Raw genomic sequence first — 16783 nt, 5'->3', positions numbered from 1 at the left:
TTGGCACAGAAAAAGCTTCTTTATTGAATGAAATGAACTCAGACGGGTGACATTTGATCTGAAAATACTACAGTCACAGCAGATATCACAAAGCTGCCCTCATCTAAGGAGCTTTGGCAACTTCATTTGTAAATGATCAATAAAAAAAAGTGAACTGTAAGAGTCCCAACTAATGAGAAGCAGTCAGTAGTCCTGTGTTAGTGCCGGTACATTAGAAAGGCCTCTTAAACCAGATCAAAACAGTGAAAGTGGCATCAATTGAAACCCTGTTTCTGTCTTCTCATGGTTCCTGACATTCCCTCTCCTTCACACAAACACTGAGCCTCTTTATTTAGTTTATTAATACCATGGAAGTCATTCTGCTCTTAAGTGTACATCATCTCAGCCATGTGAGACATCTTCTTGGGGATGTAAAGATAATACTCCATGTAGCCAGAAAGGTCCTCTATTGTGATGTCATCAACGTAGGCCCGTGCTTGTTCTGAGCACGATCGAGGCGATCCTGCCGGCAGCGCAGACAAAGACGACAAAGTGGAGCTGCTCAGAGTTCTGCATCTGTCCTCCGGGCCCGGCAGGCCCTGTTCACACTCGGAGATGACATTGCGGAGACCCGTGAAGGAATACACCTCCACACCAGCCCATCCCTGTCGAGAGGCCCTGCAGCTGCATGGGAGTCCACCGTCCTGCCCGCTCTCGTCCTGGACGTCTGAGCACGCACCGTGAGAGCAGGAGCATGAGACATGTGGGCCCTCTGCACAGCTGCGACTGTGGAGCTCCGATAAAGCTCGAAAATCGGCAGCATCTGGAGCCCTGGACCTCCACTGTGCTGCAGCTCCACAATCCACTCCACCACAGGCACTTTTTTCATGACCGCTCTCCTTGCACAGCTGGACAGGTAAAGAACCGGGAGCCTCCCACCTGGGGGCAGCTGCAGCAGAACTCCCACTTCCATGCTGCGTGTCATAACCAGAACCAGACTCAAAGCCCAGAGGGGTGGAGTGGGCAGCCAAGGGAGCAGGGAGGACCACAGGAGCAGTCTTCTCATCGACTGATGGATGCGGATCTCCAGGCTCCGGCACAGCTAAGAGCTGGTGTTTCGGACACCCACCAGATGGTGGCAGTACTGAGGCCGTGCTGGTGCTGCAGTAGGTGAACTTTGGAGGGTGAAGGATGGGGGACTTGGATCTCCGGCGTCGTTGGCTCCTGGTTGCTCCTCTGGTAGATTTTCGAGTGCAACTGAGAATGGAGAGAAAGGAAGAGCAGAGAGAAGATGATTTAGTGGCACCGGTAATTAAAATAATCAAGCATTTTGTGGTACAAGCATCAAGTTCCGCATGGATGTACCTTAGGATGCCCCCTTTCAGAAAAGCCCGTTGCAGACACTGACAGCACTACTCTGTGGGTACCCCGTAAGTTTAAAGATTATATTTTGTGCATGAACAATCCATATTGTTGAGACAGGGGCAAATAAACGTTGAAAATTTTTTGCAACAATTGAGTGTATGTTTTTATCATTGCCGTCTGAAAATGGTCAGAATTGAACTGTTCTGTGAACTGTTTCAATAAGCAACTACAAACGACCGAACCGATCCCAAACCCGTCCAAAACTATTTCTGCCCACAAATTTAGAATCAAAACCGCTTAAATATGTGGGAAACCGCCCAATCTGGCAACACTGATGTTCGGCAAGACAGCTTAAGCTCCGCATTTTGGGATCTGTACTTAATTTGTTACCACCGCTATATATTGTTTCGCAGGCCGGATTTTATTACACGGCGGGCCGGATGTGGCCCATGGGTCTCGAGTTTCTCACACGTGTACTACATGTTTGTCTTTTTTATGTTGGTCTCCGTCGACTCCTGTCAGATGGAGGCGGCCACAGCAGATTTTCACCTTTGCTGCTAAGTCTGCATGATGAAAATTACAGGCCTCTCTCATCTTTTTAAGTGGGAGCTCTTGTACAATTAGCAGCTGACTAAATACTTTTTTGTCCCAAAAAAAGTTTCATTCATTTGTGTTCAGATGACATGACAAGCAAAAGATGACATACCTGTGAAAAATATGAAGAGGCAGTAGGTATTAACTCTATTATCTTCTAGACCAGCAACCTTTACCACTCAAAGAGCCATTTGGATCAGTTTCCCACAGAAATGAAAGAACAGGGAGCCGCAACACTAGAGGTGTTAGAAAAAATCATTTCGCCGATACATCGCGATAGTTCATGTGGTGATACTTGTGTTGATTCAAAATGCTGTCAGGATATTTATTTATTATTTATTTTAATTATTTATGTGTGTTATGTTTTCTTTGATATTCTATTTTTTCCTTTAAATCCAGTAAACCCAATAAAGTATATTCATTTTATGGATGACCACTCATTTTTTTTTAGGAAACAGCTGTTAGTTTGTTGCGAGTCTGGAATCATAAACAGTGAGTCTAAGCCCCGCCCCCGCCTCTCTACCTGTTCACATCCGCTGCAGCTCCAAGTTGTTTTCCCCCGCGTGTGACCATTATCTGATTCAAATCAGACAGTACACACTACAGGAGAAAATCCTGAAAGGTACCTGGTAAAAACCTCTCTGACCGCACGGACAAATTGAACGGGGGTCATGATGATGGCCAACCTGTGTTTAGAAGAAACTCACCAGTGCCAGTGCTCCTTCGGACAGCTGAGTTTGGCCTTTGCTGGTACCGCCTCTGTAACACTTACAGGCCCCGGGATTCTGGAGAAGACGAGAGGATTCAGAGCATTCAGTGGATTGACAGTGCATTCATTTCATCGTTCTGACGTTGACTTGAAAATGTTCTGGAGCACGTGTCTCAACGTGGACAAGGAAGAAACCGTTAAAGCTTTCGCAGAGCAGCCGGACGGACTGCGGTCCAAAGCCTTCTCCGGAGCGCACACCGTAACAAAGCACCCTCCTCTGCCCGCAAACATGAAGCTACAAGTCCGGCTGCAAGCATCACAGAGGCTAAAAGGATACGAACATTATATCCTGTCCCTCACAAAGCAAAAGAGGTGACCTTTAAAACACTGAATGGCATTTACCCTTCCAATCATTTTTTACATACCGTATTTTCACGACTATTAGGCGCACTGAAAAGTTTTACATTTTCTCCAAACTGTAGGGGGCGCCCTATGAGGCGGTGCACCTAATGTGTAGTTCTGAGACATTGGTGGAGGAGTAGTAGAAGACAGCATGAGAACCAACTTAGATTTTTCTCTCGCTGCTTTTTTCTACAATGAGTGTGTATGTATGTGTGCTGTATTGTGTGTTTGCTGAGTTCCAGCATGCCGCACTCCCCCGTTTGCAAAAGGAGGGGGCAGACACTCAGCCAAGTGAGTGTGTGAGAGCGCATTCATTTTGTGTTACTCACAGTTAGGGAGAACAGTAATTTAAAAAAACAAAAAGGTTTTCCTCCAAAAGCACAGAGACTGGTTCTATTATGAACCCGATCTGGAGGCTCTGAGGGTCTGAACGGGAAGTGAACCCCCGAAGGAAGATCGGCTGTCGGCTCTGGAGAAGATCTCCCCCGCCCGCGGTCAGAAACATCATAGCAGGAAATGTTCAACACTGGCATGCATGTTTTACCGGTATGTTATGTTGTGTTGCCTTAACACCCGGTGCGCCTTTTGTATGTGTCAAATACCGAAAAATCACCCATAACTGAGACCGCGCCCTACAACCCGGGTCGCCCTATGATCATGAAAATACAGTTCTCGCTTTAACTGGAATAGCGATCTGTGTCTTTTGTAGAAAACAACGTAGAAACTGAGGAACATCTTTTCTTTGAATGTTTGTATGTAAAAGAGTTTTGGTCTTCTTGTCATAATTGGTTGAAATCAAAAAAATATCATCATTAATCCTTTACAAGCTTGAGGTTTTAAATGTTTTTACTGATACGTTCTAATTTACAAGCCTACAATTGCAGCAGAGCTTTTAACACACTAGAGCGTTTTTTTTTGATATTGTACGTGACTGTTGTCTCACAGCAATCTGGCTGGAGGCCACTGCTGCTGGTAACAGCAAAGTGATCAAGTCAGAAAACAACGGTGAGCTGACATCAGGACCACATCTTAAGAGGAAAATTCATGGAGGAGGAGCTTTGAAATAAATCAAGGTTTTTGAAAGACTGACTAGGTTTAGCTAGTCACTTGCTTTCATTTCCATCATGACCACTGGTTGAAAATCTCTAATGTTCTTACTGTGGTTATAATAGTAATTGAATTAGAAAAGTTCAGACTCTGTGTTAAAACAAAAAAAGGTGATTTTAATTTCTAACAATGCTTAAATAATGTTAAAGTCGTTTCAGGGCGAGCTGCTCATCTGCTAACATGAAGTAGAGGAGACCTTAAGTTATATCAGAGACAATCACTCCCACTAAAGACTCTTCTTTCTTAGATAAGACGATGTAGTTTGTTAGTGATCATGTGAGCCCCATGTGAGGCCTCCAATGGCAAACACAAGTGTATCACACATGAACCTATTGCTCAATCAACCAGCAAAAACAGTTGTTAGTAAATCTGGATGAGTTTGCTCTTCTTTACCACCAAAAATCAAATAGTTTAATTCGATTAAAAAGTGTCTTGACTGATTGACCCTGACACCCAGCATCGATAAGAACACAGATGCACAACTGAATGCAGGAGAAAGGCTGGACAGGTGGAGGGAGACAGGACTAAGCTCCATTTCAGGTTTGGGTTACAGACCAGAAGATCTACTCATTTCTGGAGTTCAGTTTTCATCAGCTCAGGTCAAACTTTCAAAGTTTGCTTGAAAGAACCAAAAGAGAACTGAGGCAGAACACAGAAATACCTGGGCTGGAACTCAGTTAAACTAAAGAAGCAATAGAAGTGCTGCTGGTGAAAAAACTGGGAGGATTGGAGGGGACAGGTGAGTCTGCAGGTGGTTACCTTTCAGCATCTACTTTCAGTTTCTTGAAAGCTGTCTGCAGTATCTCCTCCTCACAGTCTTGACCTCCTGCCTCCATGGTTGGAGGAGGCTGCACTGACCAGCCACCCAGCTGCAACACGCAGACACAACAGGAAGTCATGGGTCAAATCTTTGGTTTGTCTGGAGTTTCTGTGTAAAAAAATGTGTAAGGCACAGACGGAGAGAGCAATAGGAAAACGGGGGAATGTTCTTCAGATCCTCAAAAGAAATTAGAAATGTGAGAAACATTAAATCAGAGACGTATGAAGGAGTTACTAAAATGAGTAAAAAATATGACCCTTTTGGCAAAGATGCTCTGCTATTTGAACAGGTGTGCTGGTTGCAACCTCTGCACCAAGCTCACTAACTAGCCATCACCACTAAAATACTGAGCCCACTGGATAGACCGTTGACTGTATATGAGAGCTGGACTGAGCCAGTGTGACGTCTCCCAGGGAAAATGTTTTCTTCTAACAAAATCAAGCCAATTCAGTCACCATACGGGTCCCGCCGTTTTGGAACCAGACAACATCAGTAAGGAGCGGTCTGAGTTATCATTGTTATGGCAACCACTCTTACTTTGCTTTGTTGTAGTTTATGGACCAGATAAGAGAGACAGATGGACAGACAGACAGAGAGGCAGATGTGGAAAAAGGAACATGGATCTATGTTTCCGACCCTGGTCCTCGAAAAACTCGGTCCTGAGCGTTCTGCAAAGTTATCCTGCCTAATCACACCACTCTCAGCTCATCGTCACGCTCTGCAGATAATGGCGGTCATCAAAGGCAGGTGTGTTTGAGCTGGGTAGGGTTGAAAAACTGCAGGACAGTGTTCTGGGTCAAAGGATATATAGATTACAGAAACAAAGGCATAAAAAGAGGAAACAGCAAAGCAGAGGAGGAAAGTTTCTTGAGCATGTTATCAATAACTAAATACAAGCTATAGTTTCTGCACAACCACCCACACACACACACACACACACTCAACTACTCACACAAACCTATCAACACACATTTACCCCCAGTCTGCACAAACCTGCAGATCCACACAGAAACAAACTAGCTAAGACACATGTACATACATGTACACTAACACACACATCCATCTGTTTAAGTAGCAGCGAAATAGGATGTTACAGAAAGAAAGATGGAGGTGTCTTGGAGTGTATTCTTTCTTATTCATATCCCTGCCCTTAACAGGACTGGACTTTTAAATGGGGTGTGTGTGTGTGTGTGTGTGTGTTAGTGTGTGTGTGTGTGTGCGCGCGCCTGTCCGGAGGTGAAAATGATGAGTCATGCTAAAGCACCGTGTGTTTTTTCATCTCTGCATTTTCTCTGCTAGAGGAAAAACTGATGGTGGAAGATAAACATATTTAATCTGAAACCTCAACATGATTCTGAACCAACCAAAGAGCAAAGGCAGCTCAAACTCTGGTTTACAGGCGCCTCCGTGTCTGCTAAGCTTTACAGACAGACGTTTTTATGGAACAGAAACTGGATTCCGTTCAGTCTTCAGGCCCGATTCCTGAGGGGACTGTGAAAGAGTCCGATAACCTTCAGGATCGGTGTAAACAGTAGGTTGTTAGGCGCTCCTCTGACTGAGTCTGTCCGCACAGCTATGGAGGAGAGCCAGACATCGTCAAACTATTGCGTGTACTCTGAAAAGCTGCGTATACGTTTACCCGCAATACTCACGGTTAACTTTCCCTGGACTCGCCAAAGAGAAAGGGAGAATCCCTGGACATGCGAGGGTTCTTCTCAGGAGATGAGCCGACAGTGAGACTGACGATAGCGCCGACAAGCTAGCTGCACTGTCTCCTGTGCTAGCTTTAGCAGCTAGCAAGCAACGCGAGCCTTTGGAAGCTAAACGAGCCGCACGGGGCCGAAATATGACCAGCTGTGGTTTAGACGTCAGTCTACAGAATAACAGCCAATAACTAGCGCCACGAACGAACCAAGGCGTCAGAAACCACGCTGGAGGGGCAGTTACCCCTACTGGGCCGCGGCTTGTTTACAGTCGAACCGTCGCAGTGACTTTGCAACAACAGCGTCGCTGACGTCAACAGGACGAAAATCATAGTGACGTCATTCAGTCTGTCTGTCGCTCGGCTATAAATATTTACTGTATTCATATGAGTTTATGTGAAAACACGGAATAAAGACCTGAGATAAATGTCCTTGAAAAATTATTACCCACGGGTCAAGAGCATTGATTGTATATTGAACAAGATTGAGTGGCCCCTCCCCCTGGCGTTCCAAACAGGAAGTGGCTCCAAGAATCCCAATTTTTTATTTTTATTCAAAACACAAATGACATGCAGCAAATAACATGGAACATCAATTGTTCAAAGTAAACGCAAAGGGGAAATACATTCACAAAAATATAAATTATATTAAATTCTAAAGCTGAGCAAAATGACATGTTTTATTGCTTTTTTGTTTGTACTGGGAGAAATTGAACATAAGTGAAACCTAATTTGGGCCTATTAATAAAAAAAATGTGAAAGCTTTATTGTTTAATTTAGTTTTGTAAATATGATACTTGGGGGGTATTCCAGGAAGCATGTTTAAACTAGCCTGACTTTGAGCCTGACTTCTGGCTGAAATCCGCCTGAACTTGCTTACTCTGGGTATGTCGGTTCCAAAAGACCGGATATGAGTTGGCCTAATTACGCTCGACTTGGTAACCCTGGGTTAACGCACGGTACATAAAGACATTCTCAATAGATCGCCGATTTCTGGAGTCACCATGGAAACGCGTGGAGAGAAAAAAGAAAGCGCGACACTTGAGACGGAAGTGAGACGGAGTCTGAGATTTTAATGACGGCGGTTAAAAATTATAAGTCCATCAAAAAAGTAACACGGCTGAAAAATAATTTAAATAATTTAGTTAAATTTATTTAAACTCAATAATTGTTTATACAACTCAAATTTACGTATTTATCTAACTAAATGTCACATTACTCCATTAATGTTTTTTCCATCTTAATTACTTAAATTTGTTGAACTTTCATATGTCTAAGTTTGAGCCGGCAGATATGTTCATTTTTACAACAATAAAAAGAACGGAAAAAAATGCACCGAGTGCAAAAACTCACTAAAGAACTTTCCGTCACTGTCATACAACTATTACGCGGTAGGGGTGCTATATAAACTCATCATCCTATCCTTTACTCTCACTCATGGTGCAGAGACGTAAGCATAGTAAGACAAAATAGCTCGGCCAAACACGGTGAAACACAGTAAAACAGCTATACAACTAAACACATTCAGTAAAAAACCCACACTTAGACCCAAATCCGTCCAGACAGGCAAAGGGAATGATATCCCACAATCCCTTGCGGTGCCGATCTAACAGCAGCATCAAAGTTACACCTACTTAATTGAATTAATTTGAACGAAAGGAAAATAACTGTCTGAAAACTACGTGTAATTTTTAACAAAAAAATTCCTAACAAAAAAAATGATTTATCTTAACTGAAGCAAATAATTACGTTAGATCAAAGTAAAAAAGTTTATCTTTCCAACATCCATATGTGGTCTTTTCACCCTCTCATGGTGGAAAAAGTATTATCTGAGCTTTTTCATCCACTAAATCATCTTCAAATGGACACGCCATGCTGCTTCACCTCTCTGTAAACAAACTAAGCTTCAACTAAACCTGCTCCGGACCAGGTTATGTTCAGAGCATGAGTTGCCATGGTAACTTGACCTACCCGGAAACATACCTCCATTTCTGGAACCGAAAGCTGAGGTTATCAACTTTCGTAGCCTCAAATTTATCGTGGGAGCTAGCATAACCTGCTTTCTGGAATACCCCCTTGGTTAACAAAATCAGTATATTTATTTAGACGAAACTGAGACGAAAGTTTATTATCATAAATAATGAAAACAAATAAGATGTTTTCTATGTTAAAGTAAAATGTAGATACATTTTAGTTTTCATCAAACTTGTTTATCTGTCCCAATGTTTTCAGTGTACCTGCAAGTACAAAAAAGTCCAGTAATAACATAAACGAGTCATGCAATTAGATAAGTAATCGAGTATGTCCAAAATAAAAAAAATAAAATTTGCGATTTGTCTGTTTGTTAAAAAACTTAATTGTGATGAGTCTATTACTGAGTTAAGAACAGATTAAATTCTTTTTGCAAAAACTAAAGCTAAAAAGCCGAAAGAGAAACAACAAAGCTAAAATTTTATAATCATCATTAAGAACACAGATTGGTCTTCAATTATCAATATAGAATAAATCTTTGTGCGGTTTTGCGATGAGGGTAATAAGTCCTTGGGTCATGCTTCATGGTAAGGTATCAGAAATATTTTCATTGTAAACTTCCAATGAAAAGAGGGCCATCTGCTGGGAGAATAATGTATACATTCAGAAATTACTCCATCAGTTCCTGGGGATTTGTTTTGTTTTAACAATTTGATACAGTCACAGACTTCTTCAAGACTAACTGGACTAGCATAAAATTATTTTTCAGAGTCTTTAATTGTTAAGGTACTTTTTAAAGATTTTAGCCTCTGTTTCAGAATGCTGTGATGAATACAGATTCTTGTAAAATGATGAGCAATAGTTGGGGATTATTTTAACATCACTACAATTTATGTCATTGATTTTTAGCTTATTAATTGTGTTTATTTGTCCTTGATGCTTCTTCATTTTATAGGAATAGGAAAAGTTTTGCGCTCCCTGCTCGAGCCATTGTTTTCTGGATCTAATAAAAGCTCCTTTTGCTTTTCTCTTATAAATCTGATCCAAATCTTCATGTAGTTTGAGCATTTCTAGTTTCTGCTTATCTGTCAAGCTTTCCGGACGTTTTTGTGATAGTACAGAGATGCCTGTGATTAGGTCATGTTCTTGTTGCTTTCTTAGTTTGTCTAAGTTGCCACCAACTGTTCCTAAAAACAAAGTGAGGTGCTTCATATTATAGCATTTGTAAGCTATGAACTGGTGCTAAATCTGGGTAAAGTATTAATCATTTGGTGTAGCCTCCCTATAAGCTATGCAATTAAAATCATTTCCTGGAAAAACAAACCTCTTGGACTTGGGCTCCTTTTGAACTAACCGATTCAATTGACTACGTATATGTGTATGTTTATGTATCCAAGAACTGAACTGAGTGCCCACCCCCCCACCCACATGATCCAAAGTCCCATAGACCTTTATAGAAAAATAAACATTTATTATAGTCATCTATTGGTCAGAATAATCATTCAGGCTCTGATACATTTTTTATCATTTTTATTCTGATCATGTTACGACTCGTGACCGAAGGAACCCAAACGCAGGAAGGAGGAACTCAAACTCGAACTCAAGTAGACTGTCACAGATTTACTCGAAATCTCAAAGAAGTCAAACATCCAGTTGTACAAACAGGACTCTGCGACACTGAAAACAACAAGGACAGAAACTTAAATAACAAACCACATAATCAGGAAACTGAAAACAGCTGAGAGAAACAGGTGAACACACAGAAGGGGGAGGAGAAGGGTGCAGCTGCCAGCTGATCCATGACATAACCCCCCTCACAAAGTCCGGCTCCCAGACGGACCCCGACGAGGCTGATCAGGGTGGTCACGGTGGAAACGGGCAATCAAGTTTGGGTCGAGGACGTGGCGCTCTGGCACCCACTGACGATCAGCAGGGCCGTAACCCTCCCAGTCCACCAGATACTGGACGCCTCGACCAACCCTCCTGGAGGCGAGGAGTTCCCGAATAGTATACACAGGATCTCCATCCACAATACGAGGTGCAGGGGGGGGCACGGAAGGAGGCTGAAGAGGTGAGTCCTTTGCAGGCTTGAGTTTGCTGACGTGGAACACCGGGTGAACTCTGAGAGTACGGGGCAGACCAAGCCTGACTGCCACAGGGTTGACGATCTCAATTATGGGGTAAGGACCAATGTAGCGAGGCATCAGCTTCCTAGGGCCCCCTTTTAGTGGAATGTCTGCGGAAGAGAGCCACACTCGATCTCCCACCTTGTATTCAGGGGCGGCAGTCCTCCGGCGGTTGGCGACAGCGGTAAACCTCTCTTGGTTTCTCAGCAACCGGTGTCGGAAGTCCTCCCAAAAACGACGACAACGCCTCACAAATGCAGCAGGACCCGAAACAGAGGCCGCCTGCTCCTGGTGTGGGAAGAGAGGCGGTTGGTAGCCGTAAGCTGCTTGGAAGGGGGAAAAACCGGTGGTATTGATGAGAGAGTTGTGTGAATATTCTGCCCAGGGGAGATGAGATGACCAGGTGTTGGGGTTCTTTGAGCACATAGCTCGTAGAGTGGTCTCTAGATCTTGGTTGAACCTCTCTACCTGGCCATTGGTCTGGGGGTGGAAACCGGAACTTAGACTGACCTTGACTCCTAACATTTTACAGAACTCCCTCCAGTAAGAAGCTACAAACTGAGGCCCACGATCAGAAACTATGTTCTGCGGAAGACCGTGCAGACGAAAAACGTGTTTTGTCACCAATACTGCCATCTCCTTGGCTGATGGTAGCCCCTGTAGTGGTATAGCATGAACCAGCTAGGAAAATCTGTCCACTATCGTCATTATGACTGTTTTTCCCTTCGAGCTGGGCAGACCGGTGACGAAATCCATAGCAATATGGGACCACGGCCTGGAGGGTACAGGAAGAGGTTGAAGAAAACCAGCAGGGGGAGTTCTGGGAGTTTTTACACTGGCACACACAGGACAGGAGGCAACAAATGCCCTTATGTCTGAAGACATGGTGGGCCACCAGAATCCTTGGGCCACCAGGAAGGCAGTTCTCATAACTCCAGGGTGGCAGGCTAACCGGGACGAATGTCCCCACTTTAGGACTGACGGACGAAGACTGGAAGGAACAAACAGACAGTCTGCCGGACAACCTGGTGGTATATTTGCAGGATCAGAAACCAAGGCCTTGACCCTGCGTTCCAAGGACCACCGTGTAGCACCCAGAACTAAATGAGACGGGACAATGGGGCTGGCTGTAGTTGAATCTCCACCCTCCTCTCTCTGATGTAGACGAGACAGGGCGTCCGGCTTGGTGTTCTTGCTGCCAGGGCGATAAGAAAGGGTGAAGGCAAAACGGTCAAAAAACAGAGCCCACCTAGCTTGGCGAGGGCTTAGGCGTTTGGCAGTCCTGATATACTCCAGATTCTTGTGGTCCGTCCACACAAGAAATGGTTTCTCAGCACCCTCCAGCCAATGACGCCACTCCTCAAGGGCTAGTTTAACAGCAAGTAGTTCTCTGTTCCCAATGTCGTAATTTCTTTCTGCAGGAGAGAGCTTGCAGGAGAAATACGCGCAGGGATGGACTTTATTATCAGACGCCCTCTGAGATAAAACAGCCCCCACCCCCGTCTCAGACGCATCCACCTCCACAATAAATTGTTTGGAGGGATCAGGCTGAGTCAGGACGGGAGCTGCAGAGAAGCGTCTTTTCAGCTCGGAAAATGCTTTGTCTGCGCCCTTATCCCAGATAAAAGGTACCTTAGCTGATGTGAGTCCATGCAGAGGTGCAGCCACGTCACTGAAGTTTCTAATGAACCGCCTGTAGAAGTTGGCAAACCCTAGGAATCGCTGAACTGGTTTGCGTCCAGTAGGAACAGGCCACTCCAGAACGGCCCTCACTTTGTCCTGGTCCATGAGAACTGATCCAGGTGAGATCACATGGCCAAGGAACTTTGTGTGTGTTGTGTGGAATTCACACTTCTCGGCCTTACAATACAGGTGGTTCTCAAGGAGGCGCTGGAGTACGGCTCGGACGTGCTGCACATGGGTCCCGAGATCTGGAGAAAAGATCAAAATATCGTCCAGATATACAAACACGAACTTATTCAACATGTCCTTGAGCACATCGTTAATAAGACTCTGAAAAACAGCAGGTGCGTTTGTGAGCCCGAAAGGCATAACCAAATATTCAAAGTGGCCATTAGGGGTATTAAAGGCAGTCTTCCACTCATCCCCCTCACGTATACGGACAAGGTGGTACGCACTTCGGAGGTCCAATTTGGTGAAGATCTGGGCCCCCTTTAATTGATCAAAGGCAGTCTGTAATAGGGGTAAGGGGTAAGTGTTCCGAGCAGTGATGCAGTTCAACCCCCTGTAGTCGATGCAAGGACGCAACCCCCCGTCTCGTTTGCCCACAAAGAAAAATCCTGCTCCTGCAGGAGATGAAGAGGGACGAATGATGCCAGCCTGGAGACCCTCCTGGATGTATTCCTCCATAGCCTCCTGCTCAGGACGAGAGAGAGGATATACATGTCCCTTGGGTGGATGTGTTCCTGGCAGAAGATCTATGGCACAATCATAAGGACGGTGAGGGGGAAGGGACTTGGCAAGGATCTTGCTGAACACAGAACCAAGGTCATGGTATTCAGTAGGAACAGTGCTAAGATCCAAAGGTTCAGGGGAAGGTCTCTTGACTGAGGAGCGAATAGTGGCTGCAGTTAAACAGTTCAACAAACAAAACGAACTCCAAGACAATACACGTCCTGAAGTCCAGTCCATATGAGGGGTGTGTCTGCACAGCCAGGGAAAACCTAAGATAACCTGTGGTTTCAGCGATTCCACAACAAAAAATCTCCGCAGTTCAGTATGGTTACCTGACACAGTTATATGAATTTCAACCGTACGTGCAGACACTTTATGAATGACTGCCCCATTGATGGCATGAATATGCAAAACTGGAGCCAAATGTTCAACAGGAATCTTGAGTGTTTTTATTACTTCATGAGAAATGAAGTCGCCATCTGAACCAGAGTCAATTAAGGTCTCAAGCTCTTCCTGAACTCCTGCATAGTTTATTAAGACCTTAGTTGAAGGCCTTGAGGGAGAAGAAAAGGACGAAATCCGGCTCACCAGTTCCCTCCTTGCTGATGAACCCTGTCGTTTCCCGGGCAGTCGCGCACAAAATGTCCAGACCGTCCACAGTACAAACAAAGTCCAGCTCCCATACGGCGCCGCCGCTCAGCGGGCGTCAGACGTCCTGCACCCAGCTGCATGGGCTCCGGGGAAGGAACGAAATCCTGGCGAGGAGTGCTGGAACGGAGCGGAGGATCACTCACAGGAGGAAGCGGGCGAGGGCGGGGACTGGTGTTGCGGCGTCGCTCACGACCCCGTTCCCGCATCCTCCGATCAATACGAACTGCCAGATCGATCAGCTCCTCTAGGTCCTCTGGAATCTCCCTCGCCGCCAGCTCGTCCTTGAGGACGCTGGAGAGACCCTGGAGAAAAACGTCCACGAGTGCCTCATCCGCCCAGCGGGTGCTGGCGGCCAGGGTCCGGAACTCCACGGCGTAGTCAGAGGCGCTGCGCGGTCCCTGCTGGAGGCGAAGAAGCTCAGACGCGGCTGCTCGATGGGGTGTAGTAGGGTCGAACACAGTGAGGAGGTGGGTTGAAAATGCTCGGAAAGAGCGGCAAAGTTCTGCTCCGCGCTCCCACTCTGCCAAACCCCATCGTTTGGCTCTACCCGTCAGAAAGCTCAAAGCAAAAGCAACCTTGCTCTGCTCGGAGGGGAACTCGTCGGGGTTGAAATCAAAGTGGAGGCGACAGGAGGTGATGAACGCCCGGCAGTCCTCAGCTGTTCCATCGAACGGCTCGGGATGACCCAGTCTGGTTTGTCGGGTCGAAGGTGAAGGAACATGCTCCAGCCTGGAGAGACGATCGTGGAGCTGTTGCATCCCGGACATGAACCCACGCATCTCCTGAGCCAAGGCCAACAGCTCTTCACCGGCGGCGGAGCCTCCTTCACCCGATGATCCAGGTAAGTCCCTCAGCTGGGAACCTCCTGCTGGGTTGGTCATGGTCGCAGAGTAATGTTACGACTCGTGACCGAAGGAACCCAAACGCAGGAAGGAGGAACTCAAACTCGAACTCAAGTAGACTGTCACAGATTTACTCGAAATCTCAAAGAAGTCAAACATCCAGTTGTACAAACAAACAGGACTCTGCGACACTGAAAACAACAAGGACAGAAACTTAAATAACAAACCACATAATCAGGAAACTGAAAACAGCTGAGAGAAACAGGTGAACACACAGAAGGGGGAGGAGAAGGGTGCAGCTGCCAGCTGATCCATGACAGATCAGGCGTTCATTCCGATCACTTATGTCTATATAACTGCAGCTATTGACTTCATTTGAATCTGACGAGCTTCGTCCAGCTGCCAATAGAGCTTTTTTTGCAGCCGGGGGCTTACTTTGAGTCTTAGGAAGAGGAGGAAAATCTTGCAAGTCTACAGTTGGGGATGACTTAGTGTGGTCATGACACGTAGCTCTCGGCAATACGTTAGATTTTTCGCATTGTCCTTCCGTCACGACTGGATATCAAGACCAAAAATAAAAAGATCCATGCTCTTTAAAAACAAATTTGAGCTGGTTTCTTTGTCTTTTGGATGAAACGGGTATCACATCTGGTAACTTTTGCAGGAGCTCAAAGTCTACCTATTATAAACAGCTGTTACTTAGTTGTTCTATAGGTCAGCATAACCAATATTGCTCTGATACATTTTTATTTAACATGGTCTTGCTAATGCTTTATTTTCATGATATAGTTTTCGTTTTTGCAAGTTATTCAAGTTATAAACTGAGCAATCAGATGGCTCAGTAAAACTATGTCGTGCACCTCGTCTCCACCTTGAACGTTTGATATGATTCGCCAGTTTATAGCTTCATTAACTTGCAGTAAAGAAAAAGTATGAAGTTAAAAAATATTGTAGTAGGTTAAGGGGATGTCATCTGGACTTGGTTTTTAAGTTGGAAGACGTTTCGCCTCTTATCCAAGAGGCTTTGTCAATTCTGAATTAGCTGGTCTAAGAGCTGGTATATATATGCGTTCATGGGGGAGGAGTCAGACCTGAAACTGGAGGTATTGTCCACTTAGCCTACATGGTTTCAGGTCGTTAATAGTCCTTTGTCCTCAGCTGGGGGTTGGGGAGCCAGTGACTCACTCTCCAAATTGGTCCTCTCTTTCAGCGGTTAACGACTCAGGTGGAACTGGTTTGGTTTGTTTAGGTTTCAAAACAGCGCCGTAGATGGATGGAAGAATAAACCTGAGACCACCATTCTTATTAAGAGAAGGTTTATCCTTCTTGACAAAGATGGCTTCTTTCACTCCTCGCTCAAACCATCCTTTCTCTCTGGCTAGAATTCGGACTTCACTGTCCTTGAAAGAGTGGTTTGTGGCCTTCAGGTGGAGATGCACTGCAGACTCAGGTCCACTTGGGTTGGCTCTGCGATGTTGGTAAAGCCGCTTGTGTAGAGGTTGTTTTTTTTCTCCTATATACTGTTCATTGCAGTTCTCTTTGCAGTGGATAGAGTACACAACATTACTCTGTTTGTAGCTGGGAATTTTGTCCTTTGGATGAACCAGTTAAAAAATAGGTTTAGCAAAAAGATGTTAAAAAAGGTATCAGAGCAAGAATGTCTGATATCCTCCCTACTCCCTAATTAAGAAAAAACTATATAGTGCAGGACTATCCAGTGCCCTGGATTTTAAAGGGCCTATCCCATGCAAAATCTTTTATTTATTATTACTTTTTTTACATTTATAACTGTTTTGTGGGTGAGACTCAGACACGCTGCCGAGGCCAGCTCTGGGATGACGCCATACAACGGCAGCATCCACAGGGAGAGAAAGTTGGTCCCTCAGATGTCAAGTCGTCTTGCCTCTGGGTTGGAAAAGAACTCAGGAAAATATCGAATATTTCAATAAAACTGTGTTCTTTTGTGTGCCAAATGTAATATATTATCATATACATGCATATTGTATGTATAAAAACTAAGGAATAACATAGAATAGGCCCTTTAAAGGCTACTCGGACAACATGCTGACTTTTTTTTTTAAACGGCGAATATGACAGATT

At 44.8% G+C, this 16783-nt stretch overlaps 1 protein-coding gene across 1 annotated transcript; it reads right to left on the bottom strand.

Annotated features, from left to right (window-relative positions):
• On the bottom strand, positions 1–7177 carry oser1 (oxidative stress responsive serine-rich 1). The gene is made up of 4 exons (XM_004068596.4): positions 6629–7177; positions 4916–5025; positions 2646–2723; positions 1–1236 (listed from the first exon to the last, which is right to left on the bottom strand). Exons 2-4 carry the CDS (start codon positions 4990–4992, stop codon positions 366–368), a joined length of 1026 nt encoding a protein of 341 aa, XP_004068644.1. The 5' UTR covers positions 4993–5025; positions 6629–7177; the 3' UTR covers positions 1–365.
• Between the last annotated feature and the right edge of the window lie 9606 nt (positions 7178–16783).

Source organism: Oryzias latipes, chromosome 5 (genome assembly GCF_053564925.1).
Source record: "Oryzias latipes strain Hd-rR chromosome 5, Olatipes_Hd-rR_3.1".
Taxonomy (NCBI): domain Eukaryota; kingdom Metazoa; phylum Chordata; class Actinopteri; order Beloniformes; family Adrianichthyidae; genus Oryzias; species Oryzias latipes.
The sequence above is the reverse complement of the archived record's forward strand: the minus strand, read 5'-3'. Positions and strand labels throughout refer to the sequence as shown.